Source organism: Podarcis melisellensis, assembly GCF_964234715.1.
Source record: "Podarcis melisellensis genome assembly, chromosome: 6".
NCBI lineage: Eukaryota > Metazoa > Chordata > Lepidosauria > Squamata > Lacertidae > Podarcis > Podarcis melisellensis.
The window spans coordinates 75,263,590-75,279,804 of record NC_138538.1 but is presented as its reverse complement, the minus strand read 5'-3'; the positions used below and the strand labels follow the sequence as shown (position 1 = coordinate 75,279,804).

Sequence of the window (16,215 nt, the reverse complement as noted above, 5' to 3'; positions counted from 1 at the left end):
CTGCTTGGCGCGCTAAATTCCTAGGCGCAAAGAGCGGTTTGCTCGCAGGAGGAGCGCAATCCGCGCCTCGCCTGCGCTCACCTGCCACCTGAAGCGACCCAGCTGCCGCCTCCTCTTACCTCCGACTGCCGCGCCTCCTCCCGGCGCTGCTTTGCGCGCGGAGGGCGCGTCCCTCGGGCGGGAACAGGAAGCGTGCCGCCCAAGCCACCCCCGACGGAGCCGCAGCCTCGGCTCGCGTCTTGTCCCAGGGCCTCCCTGAGGAGCGGCGGTGGCCGAGCCCGCCCCTCTCCCAGCCTCCATCGCGGCTGCCCGCCTTCCTCCTCCTCCTCCTTCCTCCTCTCCCAATTCCCATCCCCAAGCAAGGCGGAGCTGGAGATTGAACCCTAGGCTGCCGCTACCGCCGCCGCCACCTCTCCGCCCGTCTCCCAGGCGCCCGAAGCGAGACTGCCACCCCCTTCCCTCCCGGTGCTTCTTTCGAGGGGGCGACGCGGGGGCAACAAACAAGGGGCGGCGGGGGTCGCGCCTTCTCCGGCGGCAGCAGCAGCAGTAGCCGAAGCCGCAGCAGCGCCCTGACGAGAAGCGCCACAAAGGAGCGCCAGCGGCGGCGGAGCTTTGCGCCGCCTGCGGAGTCGCCATGAGCTGGGGCACGGAGCTGTGGGTGAGTAGTCCGCCCTTTCATTGTGTCTGGTGGTTGGGAGGGGGGGGTCGGGTCCACGCTCTGAGGGAAGAAAAAAGAGGGAGGACGGCTTCGTTTGGGGGGGGGGGACGACCGCTCCTTTGGGGAGGCGCCGTGCCGGGGATGCGCGCGGGTGGTCGGGCGCCTTTGTTGGAGGAAGTGTTGTGGGGAAGCGCCTATGGGTACTGAGGGGAGGCGAGTGGGGTTTTTTTAGGGGGGTCGGGGAATTTCCCCTGGATAGCCGAGCAGAGGGCTGAGGAAGGGGGACACACACCACACAAATCATTTGTAATTTTCCTGGTGGAGGCGACCCCCTTATTCCTCTTCCACCCCAATCTCCCCTGCTGGCGTGTAAAGCGGGGTGCCCCTCATTTCAGGACACTGGGAGCGGTGAAAGGCGGGTGAGACCCCCGCATCGGCGCCCCCTCCTTCTCCTCTATGGGCGGTGCGTGGGTTGCTCTGGTTTACTTGCCATGCAGGGTCTTTCCCCCCCTCCCTTCCCTTTCTCTGTCTTCTTTTTTAAACAAAGGAAAGGTGTTCGGACACAAGCCAGCAGTGGCACATTGAATGCACGGCTTGGTGAGATAAGCCGGTGGCTCTGCGCGCAGTTTGTGTATGTAGCGAACCCCTCCCCTCCCTCTCCCCCCCCCCCCCGCTTAAGAAAATAAAGGTGAAAATGACTTTCAGGTTTGATTGCTTCCCTTTGGTGTGAGTCAGCTGCGCCTTGGATCCTGCTTGAAGAGTTTCAGACAATACTGGGCCACTAGGGAAGGGCTACGACGAGAAAGCGATGTGCTGGGGGCTGGGGGGGGGGAGTCGAAAAATACGAGGCGAGGGGCTTTTGCTGAGGGCGCTGCAAGCTCCGTTTGGAAGACAAGTTGCAGATCCAGCCTTTATTTGCGTTCATTCGAACTCTAGGGCTAAAGTCAGAGGAATTGCAGTCTTATTGTTGATGCAGGTCAGGCAGGCAGGTCTGAGTCACTGGGAAACCCATATATTAACATTCTAAGACGCTGCTCCTTGGTGCAGATAAATTTGTGCATAGTTCTACACTGCTTTCTGACAAATCCTTGGGTGGGTCGAGAAGCAAGCAAGCGGCTCGTTTTGCTGTTAAGGAGCACACAGTTTCCTTTCTTGAAAATCTCATTACTTAGAGCTTGCTGATTGCGACAAGGGTAGGAAAGCCAAGGTAAAAACAGCTCCAAGGAGCCAACAACATGACATAGTGCCTAAGGCACCAGCTGCCACTGGTCCCTTGTACAGATGAGCCTCAGTTGGTTCAGTAAATGGGAGGAGGGTCATGGTGAACTTCTGAGGTTGGGGAAATAATTTTGAAGCCCAATTCTGAACCATATAGTGGCTGGTGCATGACAGTCTTCAACAAAAATGACGTAGAGCTAATAAAAATAGGTTTTTGTTGTGTGTATGAGCTAGCAGGGGGGGACACAGGTGGCGCTGTGGGTTAAAGCCTCAGCGCCTAGGACTTGCTGATCGAAAGGTCGGCGGTTCGAATCCCTGTGGCGGGGTGTGCTCCCGCTGCTCGGTCCCAGCGCCTGCCAACCTAGCAGTTCGAAAGCACCTCCGGGTGCAAGTAGATAAATAGGGACCGCTTACCAGCGGGAAGGTAAACGGCATTTCCGTGTGCGGCTCTGGCTCGCCAGAGCAGCGATGTCACACTGGCCACATGACCCGGAAGTGTCTCCGGACAGCGCTGGCCCCTGGCCTCTTAAGTGAGATGGGCGCACAACCCCAGAGTCTGTCAAGACTGGCCCGTACGGGCAGGGGTGCCTTTACCTTTACCTTTATGGGCTAGCAGCAAGCCCTGTCATTCAGTGCTTTACAGTTGGCTCTGGCTTAAGGGGTACTTTGATGTTGGCTTCGGTAGACTGCAGAGATTTCCCCGTCACCATCTGCATTATATTACAATAAGCATTTTTACTAAATTTAGTATTATATCAAGTGTTTATACACACCGTTAGCAAAATAAGGACACAGAAATACTGTATAGTCATACCTCGGAAGTAGAACGGAAGTCCGTTCGACTTCCAAAACGTTTAGAAACCAAGCTCCTGCGGCCAATCGGAAGCTGAGTCAGGCGTTCTGGTTCCCAAGAATGTTCACAAATCGGAACACTCATTTCCGGGTTTGCGGTGTTTCGGAGCGAAAACGTTCAAGTCGCAAGAGTAAGCTTCTTAACATTTTATAGCCTGTTGGTGTCATGTCAGGTTATAGTGTTTTCGAACCTGTTGGTTTGAAAATAAAATACATATTTTATGTGTATGCAGGCAGCAGCAATAAAGCTTGAAATGTGTCTGTTCATAACCCCTCTTTTTGAGGGATAGATAAAGGAATCAGGCTAAGCATTTAGAGCAGTGTTTCCCAAACTTTTTTGGGCAACGGCACACCTGTTTACTGAAAAAAAATCTCACGGCACACCACCATTAAAGCCCCGCCCCGTGACGTCAGCGCGCAGCGTCACGCCGGGAGGGACGCACGAAAGTGAAAGTTTTTTCCCTCCCCCTTGCCGGGGAACCTCCAAGCTTTGGGGGTGGGAGGAGGCAACAGAGCGAGGGACTGAGGGACGGCGGCAACTGAGGCGGCGGCGGCTGTTGTGGTGGTGGCGGCGATAGCGGGCGGAGGAGGGGGCGGCGGCGGGGCTTGAGGAGCCGTCGCCGGGAGTTGCTGCTGCTGTTGTTGCTGCTGCTGCCCGGACATGCCGGCCTCCTCCTCCTCCGCTGTCTCGCGCTCCTCCCTTTTGCACGCGCTGCCCCGCCGCTCGGCACCACCACCGCGGAGCCGCCCCCGGCTCGACGCGGATCCTCGCCGCCGCCGCCTCTCACCGCCCGACTCGCCCGCCTCCCTCCCACGGCACACCAGCCAATGTCTGACGGCACAGTAGTGTGCCGCGGAACACCGGTTGGGAAACACTGATTTAGAGGGACGTGGGTGGCGCTATGGGTTAAACCACAGAGCCTAGGACTTGCTGATCAGAAGGTTGGCAGTTCGAATCCCCGTGATGGGGTGAGCTCCCGTTGCTCGGTACCTGCTCCTGCCAACCTAGCAGTTCGAAAGCACGTCAAAGTGCAAGTAGATAAATAGCTACCGCTCTGGCGGGAAGGTAAATGGTGTTTCCGTGCGCTGCTCTGGTTCACCAGAAGCGGCTTAGTCATGCTGGCCACATTACCCGGAAGCTGTACGCCGCCACCCTCGCCCAATAAAGCGAGATGAGCGCCGCAACCCCAGAGTTGGTCATGACTGGACCTAATGATCAGGGGCTGCTTTACCTTTAAGCATTTAGAATATGGCAAGCAAATCTGCAATCCTAACCCTGTTTGGGAATTAGCTGCAATGAACTCAATAGGAGTTGCTTCTGATTGATTACAGTCTGATTGACTGGATTCTGCCATTATATGCTACTTGAAGTAGCCCTAGGTATCATCTTTTTTACTGTGTGTCTTTGTGTGTACCTGACTGCAGTATAGTACATAGTGGCAGGCTTTATTCAGAAGAAACAGTGCAAAACATGTACTGTACGCTTTTGTTCTTTACTATGTCATTTACCAGATTTTTCAGGTTTTCTTATCGTTTTCTCATTTTCTTGTTTTTCTGGATTTAAAGCTGACCTGGAAAATCCTTTGAAGACACAAATAAAAAACCTGAACTTTCAATGTGTTCTAAAACACTTGGTTTATTCTTAAAATTAGGCCTACGTTTATTCCTTGACTTTCTGTATGAAATAAACCTAGGCCTATGCCTTTTAAATTGCTGAAAAAACCATGCTTACCATTCCTCCTGTTGACTTGGTGCCATTTGTTTCAGGTTGTCAGACCCTCTTGACCTGTGTAGATAATCTGCTGATATGTTCCTTTCTAAAACCCTGTCCTGTCTTGTTCTATGCCTTCTGAGTCGTAACAGTTTCTGAAGGGAAAAGTGTGCCATTTCTCTGTCAATATATATTGCTATTGGGCTGTAGTGCAAGTAGCAGCAGCTTCTTCTTCTTTGGCAATCACTCGTAGCCGTGTAAGATTGTCTTCCATAAACACGGTTTTAACAATGAGTCCGTAAGTGACTGTGGAGGCCATTTCTGGATCCACACGTCCTTCCACAGTGGGGACATATGTTTCCGGGCGGGAGTTGATCACGGTGTGGATTTGCCAAGCGTGCCTTCCTCTTAGCACATTTCTCCCTTGTGTCCTGAGTTTGAGTGTCTTCAAAGCCCATGACACCTTTGGTAAAGGCTGTTCTCCAGTTGGAGCGCTCGCAGTCCAGTGTTTCCCAGTTGTCGGTGTTTATACTACATTTTTTTTAGATTTGCCTTGAGACAGTCATTAAACCTCTTTTGTTGACCACCAGCATTACGCTTTCCATTTTAAAGTTTGAAATATAGTAGTTGCTTTGGAAGACAATCATAAGTAGCACTACTATTCTGGCATATGCAGTATTAATTGGAACCAGAGAAAAAATATTTATGCAAATGCAACAAAGCATAGCCAGTAGAAATGGGCATTTATTTACATTTGTATCATTTTATTTATCACCTACTCTTCACCTGTTATGGTCCCAGAGTAGGTCACGACAATTTAAAATTCATCATTAGAAACAGTTTTAAAACTTAAGCAATCACAAGAAATAGGGTGGGTCCTGAAAATATATACCTCAAGTGCCAGAGGCCAGGGTAAATGAAGCCTTTATAATAGAAAGCAGTATCGAATCTGCTAGGTGAGTTTACCATCTGTAATATCCCCCGCCAAATGCAGATTTCTCCTGCTGCCAGTGCCACTGCTGCTTTTGTGTACAGTGGTATCTTGGAAGTCGAACGGAATCCGTTCCGGAAGTCTGTTTGACTTCCAAAACGTTCAGAATCCAAGGCGCGGCTTCCGATTGGCTGCAGGAAGGTGCGAACGCTGCAGGTTGTGAATGTGCTTCCTGCATGGATCACGTTCGCAACCCGAGCGTACTAGAATATGGAGTACTGGCCTTAGCTGGAAGCAACCATAGCTGGAAATACCTGTGCCTCGTGTGACAGTTTTGGAACCACCTGGGTTCCTAGCCTGCTTCTTCCATGTTCCAGCACAATGGAGTTATAGTAAAAACTTTCCACCCATATTAACCACTGAACCCTTGTGTACTGGCCAAAGATTGAGACTTCTGGCAAAACATGTCATCTTTGATTTAATTTATATCATGGTAACATTTAGTCTATAGCCCTGAAGGCAGTTGCATTAGCAGGTGTGTCTCATTGATTTATGATGGGGATCAGCATGTGTATCTGGGACAGCATTGGAGCTCTAAAGCAGAGTAAAGAAGAGAACCAGTATGTAAAAGTAATAGCTTTTCTCAAGTCCTGCTATGAAAATTGTAGAATTGTGGAGTTGGAAGGGACCATGGGGGTCATTTAGTCCAACCCCCTGAAACATGGGGCTCTCTTTTGCCCAACGTGGAGCTCTTCCGCTGCTCCAACACTTTTATGGGAGATGAACAAGAAAAAATCCGCTGTGCACCTGAGAATTGGGATTAGCTCCTGTTTGCACAAATAATGATGAATTAGACATTTGAAGGATTGCAGATTTTGATAACATTGATGGCAAAGGAAGACATGTCATGAATTGTGGTGGCAGACAAGCTTTCAACCTGGCTTGTCTTTAAATAACTGTCTAGGATGTGATTGCAATGAGAATTGACAAATTTCAATTTGTATCTGTATTTCTAATAGCATATGCTATTGTATATTGTAGATTAGTGGGGCGGTTTTTCGAATTTGTTCTTCTGGCTATACTTTGTGCCTCATAACATTACTTATAAAACAAGTGCTTCATGTGTAAGGATTTACACTGTGTGCTCATTATACTTAGATATTTTTGTATCTTTTGATACAGAATTGGAGTCTGGCAAGTTCCAAAAATGATAATGACACACTTCACAGCTGACCTTTGGAAAGCTATAAATCTGTTTCTTTATAGTGCAGGAAAATGGCTTCAAGGCTTCTTTTGAGATGTGTGTCCCCACAGTTTATAGGCACTCCCTGAAATGGCTTAATCTCTGGTGTGTTGTACACACTTGCTTCCCCCCTCCCCATGACCATGTTTTTATTTTTGCCTTTGTATGCACCAACAAATGATGTATATTCATTACCTCGATTTGACTACCTTATTTTGGGAGGAATTCAACATTTGCCAAGGTGAACTTTCCACCAGTGCAAGCATTTCAGCTTGCTAGACACAATGATTCCATCTCTCCTCCCACCTCCTCTCCTGGCTCCTCCAACCAATGGGGGGGGGGCAAGTGTGGGGAGGAGAGGGGGCAAAAGTTCTTGCACAGGGCTCCTGGTAACCGGACTTGTTACATGAATCCTGCGCTTTGTGATTAAACAAATGATTGAAAATGAGCTCAGGGGCTTAACACATTTACAGTGTATTAAAATGCGCGCCTGCTCAAAAGTAAACCCCACTGATTTCCCAAGCAGTGTTAGAAATTAGCCAGGCGCCAGGTGCATTTTGCAACTGGCATGGGTCCAATTGTGACCAGAGATGGAGATCTCCGGATGCGAGGTTGGGGACTGACATCTTCATCTGGCTGGTTCCTCCATCTTTCTTAAGCAGGTCTGCAGAACAGCTTATTTACTGCATGTAGATTCCCACCTTTTTCTCCAAGGTGTACATGGTTCAACACCCCCCCCCCAGTTAATCCCTATAACACCCCTGTGAGGTAGGTTCAGAGGCTGTGGCTGGACCAGGGTCACCCTGTAAGCTTCACGACTGAGTGGGTATTTGAACCCTGACCTCGTCCAACACTCTAACCAGTGCACCACACTGGCTTCCTACAGTTATTCTGCTTTGAGGTAGCTATATAAATTAAGTAGGTAAATAAATAGGGTGAAAGCAAAATGCCACTTAAAGAAGAATATGAAATATTTTCCTTGAAGCCTGAATTGGTCTTATTATGTATTGTTCTATTTGATGTTCCAATGTGTTGCAAACCGCTTTGAGATTCCCCCCCCCCCTAAAATATAAAGCAGTGTTGAAATGAAATGAAAAATAATAATTGATGCCATTGCAAAAAAGGCACTTAGACGTTCTATGGCAGGGACCTTAACCTAGGCTTAAGGTGACACAGCATCCTTTGTAAATCCTTTGTAAATTGCCTCCATGTTGGGGCATCTGAAAGGGTCCTGAAGAGACCCTAAGGAATCCATCTTTGACTTGTAGCTTAACTTACATTTTACTAGTCGTCCCCCCCCCCCCCCGCGACAGTGTATTTGGAAAAGAAAAATGCAGCAACTGTAACTCTATCTATTAATTTCTTTTGGAATGCTCTCTGGTGCTTAAGAGTAGGAAGCTGTAATGGAATGTGGTTGTGGCAGATAGATTTCTCGGCCACGTATTGCAAAACGTTAAGACTCTGGACTATGATGCAAGTTGGTTTTTTTTTTTGTGTGTGTGTGTGTGTGTGCTCTTGAGTGAGTGCCTTACCTTTTCAGCCGTGTTTTTTATTTTTTTATTTCATGTGGATGCTTTTCAGACTTGAGCTGATTCTTAGATATGGGCTTTTTCCTCTGCAAGTTCCGTAATGGAACCGACTCCCTTAGCTTCAGTGCTGTGGATAGATAACAGAAAGCCCACAGAAATGTTACCAGTTTTCCTGCATAGAGGCAGCTTGAGTGACAGGTTAGGTGAGTTACTTGCCTGGAAGGAATTGTTATTGCCCACAGGTGAGTTGGCTAACTGTCATGCTACCTTACTCTAGAATGGCAAAGTTTGTTGAGGCATGAAAATGTAATGGGGGGGGGGAGCAACTTACTAGGCCAATTGCTGTTCCAACTGAATTTTGTTTTACTTCACCCTGTTAGTCAATATCTTTCCAGCAGTTGTCTGAGTCCATGAACATGTGTTTCCAGGGAACGTGAATCACTGATCCTGAGGGTTTTTGTTTTTCTCCGTTAGTTAAATATTCCAGATTGACAGGGATATTCCAGTGGTTTTCAACCAAATTGTTCTAACTTATCTGCTGAAGTAAAAACTCTTCTCTTCAATTATAGTTTATCTAGCTCAGTAGTTCCCAGAACTATTTGCAAAGTGGACATGGTATTATTTTTAAAATAATACCATCTGTCCCCCATTTTTACTTTACTAAAACCATGTAGCTTCATTTTTTGCTTCTTTTTTTTAAAGTTAGATTGTCTACATTTAACAACCCTCTGCTTCTTAAGAATTAAAAGATTTCTGATAAGAAGCTACCTGTCAAAATATCTGGCATATTTGAGACCACTGAAGTGCAATTATTCCATCACAGCTGGGGGTGAAAGAATGAGGGAGGCTAATATCAAATTAAGCTTGAAACCATGGCATAGCGGAAACACAAATAATACATTCTGACAGCGGGATTTGTGAGTGTTGGCTGGGATCCAAAGGGCCACACAAAGTGTTCTGGATGTGCACTGAAGCTTTTCAAACTCTTCCCCCACCATGATCACCCAAGCTCTTTGTATGCTCTGAAAAGCCAGTTCTAAATGCCAGGCAACCCACCTGAGCGGTTTTCATTGCATTGCAAGAAGTTCCATCCAGAAGAGGGGGAAATTAGCAATCCCTTCATGTCTAAGGAGGAGCCTAGGTGGTGGTTGTAATGGCTACTACTCAATTTATTTATGCACCATTAAAATTGCATAATGGTTTAAAGCCAGCTCATCAAGTAAAATTATAAATGCTTAAACTGGCAGCAGCAACAGCAACAGAGTATTTCCTGTAGGCACAAAGCAGCTTGATGGAGGTTGAGCACCCAGGTGGCTGTTCTGGTCCATGGGATCATAGAATTGTAATGTTGGAAAGAGACCCTGAGGATCATCTAGTCCCGTCCCCTGCAATGCGGGAATATGCAGTTGTCCCATACTGGGATTGAACCTGCAACCTTGGTGTCATCAGCACCATGCTCTAGCCAGCTGAGCTATCCAGGCTATGCAGGTCCCTTTTAGAACTTTGTCCTGGCATGGATCAGCTAACTGGAGATAAAAACAGTGGGTTAGACAGAGGGATCTTGTTGCATTTCCATGCTGCGCAGCGCTAGCCCTTTCAGCATTGCACAGCAATGAAGTTGACCGGGGACAAGGACACGGTTCTCTTCCTCCACGGTCTGCTTAGTATTTCTGAGCTGTGTGTCAACTAAAGGGGAACCAAGTTTCTGTGTGTGAGAATGGGATGCGAGCTTCGGCTTCACCCACTTTGAGGTAGCAGCTTCCAACCTCTTTCCCCCGGGAGAATGGGGCCATTGGTGGTTGTGGAGAGACTTTATCCCTCCTGCTTTAGTATGCAATGAAACACCGTGTCTGTTCAGTTCCCTGCCAATTTGGATACAATAACAGAACTGGAGGCCCCTCGACTGTCCTCAGGTCCAGTATAGGACCACTTTGACCGGATATCCCCAGCCGATGTGGACAGACTCCTCCGAGCTGGAAAGCCCACCCCCTGTCCTCTTGACCCGTGCCTGTCGTGACTGATTAGAGTGTGTCCAGATGAGGTGCGGCCCCCCCAGGGGATATCATCAATTTGTCCCTTGGCACCAGGACATTCCCAGGGGAATTGAAGGAGCCAGTTGTGCGCCCGCTCTTAAAGAAAACATCATTAGATCCTTTAGATCTATCCAATTACTGCCCAGTTTCGAATCTTCCATTCCTGGGTAAGGTGATTGAGAGAGCGGTTGCTGAACAGCTTGGTGGGTTTCTGGATGAAACACCGCCCCTGGATCCATTCCAATCCAGCTTCCGCTCTGGTCATGGGACCGAGATGGCTCTGGTCGCCCTAACAAATGATCTCCATAGGCAGCTGGATCAAGGTGGGCCGGGGCTGCTGATTCTTTTAGACCTGTCAGCAGCCTTCGACATGGTCGATCACGAACTCCTGGACCACCGCCTCGCTGACATGGGGATCCAGGGCACAGTCCTTCAATGGCTGTGCTTGTTTCTCTCTGGTCAGGGACAGAGTGTGGCGCTTGGGGGCGGGGGCTGTCGTTGCGCCACTCCTTGGTGTGTGGAGTGCCGCAGGGTATGATTCTCTCCCCAATGCTTTTCAACATCTTTATGCGCCCCCTCGTCCAGCTTGTCCGGAGTTTTGGGTTGGGCTGCCATCAGTATGCTGATGACACCGAACTCTATCTGTTGATGGATGGCCATCCTGACTCGGCCCCAGACACACTGATCAGATGTTTGGAAGCTGTGGCTGGATGGTTACGTGGGAGCCGGTTGAAGTTAAATCCTTTGAAGACAGAGGTCTTTTGGCTGGGTCGGGAGGATATGGGATTGGGGGTGCAACTCTCATCTCTTGCGGGGGTGCAATTAGTTCCAGCACTGTCCGTTAAGAGTTTAGGTGTAATATTCGACACCTCCCCTTCCATGGAAGCGCAGATTGCAGCTATAACAGGCGGCATTTTTCATCTCCTCCAAGCTAATCAGTTGGCTCCTTACCTCTCTCGCCCTGACCTAGCCACTGTGATCCATGCGACAGTCACCTCCAGACTGGATTATTGTAACTCACTCTATGTGGGGCTGCCCTTGAGACAGACCCAGAAACTCCAGCGGGTGCAGAATGCCACGGCAAGACTCCTTACGGGGTCTTCGCTGCGATATTGCATTCACCCAGTGCTACACCAGCTGCACTGGCTCCAGGTGGAGTACAGGATCAGGTTTAAGGTGCTGGTTTTAACCTTTAAAGCCCTATACGGCTTAGGACCCTCGTACCTATGGGACCGTCTCTCCTGGAATGTCCCACGGAGGACCTTACGGTCTTCAAACAAAAACACCTTTGAGGTCCCGGGCCACATGGAGGTTAGGCTGGCCTCAACCAGAGCCAGGGCTTTTTTGGCTGTGGCTCCGATCTGGCTCTGTCACAAGAGACTAGAGCCCTGCAGACATCTTTCCGCAGGGCCTGCAAGACAGCTGTTTTACCAGGCCTTTGGCCAAGGCACAGCCTGACCCCCTCCTTTGGTAATCCTCACAGAACTCTAGCCCAATGGTTGCCATTAATTTGATTTGAACTGATTTTATAATGAACTGATTTTAGAATTCTGTATTATTTTATTGTTGTTATCCGCTCTGAGGCCAGCTCCGGCTGGGGAGGGCGGGATATAAATAAAATTATTTATTATTATTATTATTATTATTATTATTATTATTATTATTATTATTCCAGGCTTTGATTCTGCAGTTGTGAGTATGTGGCCAGCAGTAGCAGTGCTTGGAATAGAGTGCGTGCATATTACCTGCTTGTAAGGTTCCGTGTCCATCAGCTTCCCTTCCCCTCCCCTCCCCTCCCCTCCCCTCCCCTTCTTCTGCACCATGCATGTTTACCCTTACACCATCTCTGTGGGAGACATTGGTACTAGCTGTTAGAATCATAGAATTGTAGAGGTGGAAGGGACCACGAGGATCATCAAGTCCAACCCCCTGCAACGGAGGAATCTTTTGCCCAGTATGGGGCTCAAACCCATGACTCTCTTGAGTCTCAATCTCAGCAGAGCTATCCATCCCAGTGAGAAAGGATTGTTCCGCCACTGCAGTTTAGTGAAGACGGTATACACTTCAGAGAGAGTGAGACATGGGAGATACCCTGGTTACTTGTAGGGAGATGCTGTTGGGGACTTGTCTGACAGTACAGTTGAAGTGGTTTGGAGTTTGCAGTGTTCTCTTAATGGGGTGAGCTCCCGTTGCTCAGTCCCTGTTCCTACCAACCTAACAGTTCAAAAGCACGTCAAAGTGCAAGTAGATAAATAGGTACCGCTCCGGCGGGAAGGTAAACGCCATTTCCCTGCGCTGCTCTGGTTCGCCAGAAGCGGCTTAGTCATGCTGGCCACATGACTCGGAAGCTGTACGCCGGCTCCCTCGGCCAATAAAGCAAGATGAGCGTCGCAACCCCAGAGTCGGCCATGACTGGACCTAATGGTCAGGGGTCCCTTTACTTTTACCTACCCTTTATCCAGTTTCAGTCACCAAAGTTTCTGCCTTCTCAGCTCTGCAGTATGCATAAGTTTAAGCTGCAGGCACATATAGCCCATGCTGTTCACACTGGCTGGAGCTAATGGGAATTATAGTCCAAAACATTTGAATGGCACCAGATTTTTACAGCGTCACATGCTGTTTATTAGTGAGCTCTGTTTGGTGCCTTGGCAGAAAGTTTGTGTACTCATCCTTTTGGGCAATTGTCATTTTTTCCAGCTCTATAAAATCTTGAAAAGGTGGGGTGGGGGGAAACAGAAGGGTATAATTAAATGCGCACCCTCCGTACTGACTTTTATTGCCCATTGCAATTGGTTCCCCAAAGTACAGAATCTTGGCTGATCTTTGTAGCTGTAGTTCCGTCTATGATAAGTGTTGCTCAGCAGCAGCTGGGTGATCCTTGATGAAATGAAGGCTGTCAAACAGCAGTATTAGGCACAGGGCTCCTCACATTTCCAATCACCAAAATGGTACCTGATTAAAAAAAAGTTTGGTAAATGAAAGACGTTTTCTCAAATGCATAGATTTTCCATAACTCTGAAACGGGTGTGGAATCTGCAGTCCTCCAGATGTTATTGGACTGCAGATCCATGTCTCTGACTGTTGGCTATGCTGATTGGGACTGATGGGAGTTCAAGTCCAACATATGAAGGACTTCAGACCCCTGGATCTCTGTTCTCAAACACTGCTTACTTGCTCTTGTTTTGTACGCTGTGAAATCACACTGGGTATTATTGTTCTACGAATCAAACACTTCCTTTGTATGATGCTCTCATAAAAAACACATTGTAAAACATCAGCCATTGAAAATATCGTCTGTTTCAATAAACTGGTTTATTTTCTGGTACATAGTATTTGCTCTTTAACACTTACGCTTATCTGATATTTGCTGAAGAGAGAGGGAATGTGGCAGAGGTTTGGGCGCAACAAATAATGCTTCGTGAATGTTCCATTCAAACACTAATGGTTTTGCATGTTTCCACCATTGTGAGGCAAATTGCCAACTGCTAATAGAGGAAGCCATTGATAACTAAATTATAAATATATAAAGCACTCTCGAACATATTTATAGCATTAACTATTACATAAGTAATAAGACTAACTCTACGGTCTTTGTACTCTTGGCAGCTGCTACCCTGTTCTGATGCTGGCATAATGTAGTAACAGGGCTGTTCAGCCAGCCGCGGAGTCTACATCATTGCAATAGCTGCAGAAACCGCAATTTACGCTGATAGCTAGTTCCACAATCCTGGGAAGTTCTATTACTAGTAGTTGAGCACAGTGTTGCATGCTGATTGCGCCCACATTAATGAGCAGCAAAGGCAAGGAGATCAGCAGCTACAACTACAATATACAGCTGTCTGCTGCTCAGTGGGAGAAGGAAACGTAAGAGTAAGAGAACATAGGTCTCGGGAGTCCTTTCAACGGAGGTGTAAACGTGTCCCCAGCAAAGCAAAGCCTATCCTGAAATGGTCCTGCCAGCACCTGTAATTTCGGGGCATGCATTTCATGGGTTTGAGTTTATTTGTCACTGTGCGCTTAAAGACCACATTCAAAAATGGACATATTGGCTGCATGAGCACACACAGCCTCTGTGCTTGTAGGCTCCTTTAGTCTGTTCTATAAGCCAGGGAAATCTTCTCTGTGCCTTGGGGACAAATGTATGAAAATGGGAAGCACACGTGTATTTGTGTGTGTGTGTGTGTGTGTGTGTGTGTAGATCTGTTTGAGTGTGTTTGAGTCTACAGAGTTTTACGTTGTGCTATTAATAAATCTTTGACTAGAACACCGTCTGTGTTCGACAAGCTTAAGCCTGTTATAATCAATTGTACAAATACGTTAAATGTAAGCAACTCATCCTACAGTTGTTGTTGTTGGGTTTAATTGGTGGCAGCATAGTTAATATCACAGCAGTTGATTAAATATTAAACAGAACTTCTGGTTCAAGCGTTATGTATGCTGACTTAGCTCCACATTAAGAAATGGATCTGCTGTTCAAAATACATGATCGATACAAATTTGCACAGCGTGGATTAACGTACCACTTCCTCCTCTGTCAAACTTGTAGACATCTTCCAAAACAATATTAAGATAGGCTGCCAAAGAGAGGCAGATGAGAGCTCCCACTGTGAACCAGGAAAGTCTTAACACATTTAGATAAAATGGAAAAACTGATAGTTAACTGTGAGCAGTAGAAGTCTGTGCCCTCCCACGTATTACTGAAATCTGTTGGATGGGAAATTAACCCTGTATCAATTGTGTCCACCAGGTTTCAAGATACAGCACCAAGTTAAATTTGAGGAAGCATAACCCTTGTCTCTACGTACTCCTGGTCAGGTACCCTGTTCAACAGTTGGCCTGTTTTTAGTTCTGTACCTGGTATCTGTTTTAATCATATTGTTTTATATATTAATGTGATTATTATTAATTTGTTGTAGTTTAAGGAAAGGTGTTTGAATCTCCTTAAATTATGGATAGGAGTGAATGATTGCACATTAGCACTCCAGTTGGATATGGGACAGGTAAGGAAGATAATATCATGTTTCTATTTTTAGTCCAAAGCATAATCTTAACTTATATTTTAAGGAGCTATTTATAGTCTCTGGGCAGATGTTGATTTTGGTAGCAGTATTTTCCTATTTTGCTTTTTTGAAGAATGAAGAAAGAAAGAGATCCTTGGGACTACTAATGACACCACATGTCACCCGTGTTTGACATAGCTATTGATGTCCAAATGGGGGTGGAGGGGGGGATCTAAGATGGGTAATCATTTGGCCCGGTGGGTCAGAAGCCTGCTAGCCTACCATGTGCTTGTGGGTGAGACTGGTTGGGAAAGAGATGGGTAGGACTACAGTTAAAGAAGCCAGCTAAGACATCTGGCTATAAAATACATGCTTGATTGGTATAACCTTTTGCAATATTACATGAGCAGCCATAATAATAATAATGCTTTTGTGACCTTAGGAGGCTGTCATACGTTGACTGCAGTGATTCACTAGCTTGGTGGGTTACAAGTTTCAAAGCCTGATACAAGACACAGGAGGAGTTGGGCTACATGTCTGCTCTGTTCTACTCCTGATATATCAAGCAACTTCAACAGCACTGGGGTGAAAACAGCAACAGCTGGAGTCATTTAGGCCAGTATGGAGAAATGGTATTGCCTGGTTGCACCACATGATAGCTTGGTTAGTGTGTGTACACACACACACACACACACACACACACACACACGTCTTGCCTATTGTAGTCCTTGCTCCACCTAGAGATTATGATGGGAGTATTGCCAGGCAGGCCAGTATAATGTAGTAATATTCTGCTTGTGTGCCTAGAACTTCAGGCATGAAATGGTTTGCAACATCTATCTGGGTAAGGCTCAGATAAGGCCACCCAGTGGGATGTGAAACCTAAGTGGATTCAAACTCTCACACATTCAAGTCTACAACACACCACACTGTTATATGCATTGCATATAAAGCCATTGCTTTTTTAGGATGGAAAAATGAGGTTCCCACCTGCATCCATTCTAAAGAGCTTTGTTTTTTTTAAATTAAGAGACCTTGCT

At 47.2% G+C, this 16,215-nt stretch overlaps 1 protein-coding gene across 3 annotated transcripts in view; it reads left to right on the top strand.

Annotated features, from left to right (window-relative positions):
- The first annotated feature begins 259 nt into the window (after positions 1-259).
- FNBP1L (formin binding protein 1 like) overlaps positions 260-16,215 on the top strand; it is a 73,707-nt gene continuing 57,751 nt past the window's right edge. Inside the window, exon 1 of one of the 3 annotated variants that reach the window (XM_081916058.1) lies at positions 260-658. In XM_081916058.1, the coding sequence (XP_081772184.1) occupies positions 635-658 (24 nt within the window). In that variant the 5' untranslated portion in view covers positions 260-634. The remainder of the gene's footprint in view (positions 659-16,215) is intronic. The other 2 variants (XM_081916055.1, XM_081916056.1) reach the window with 2 other exon arrangements.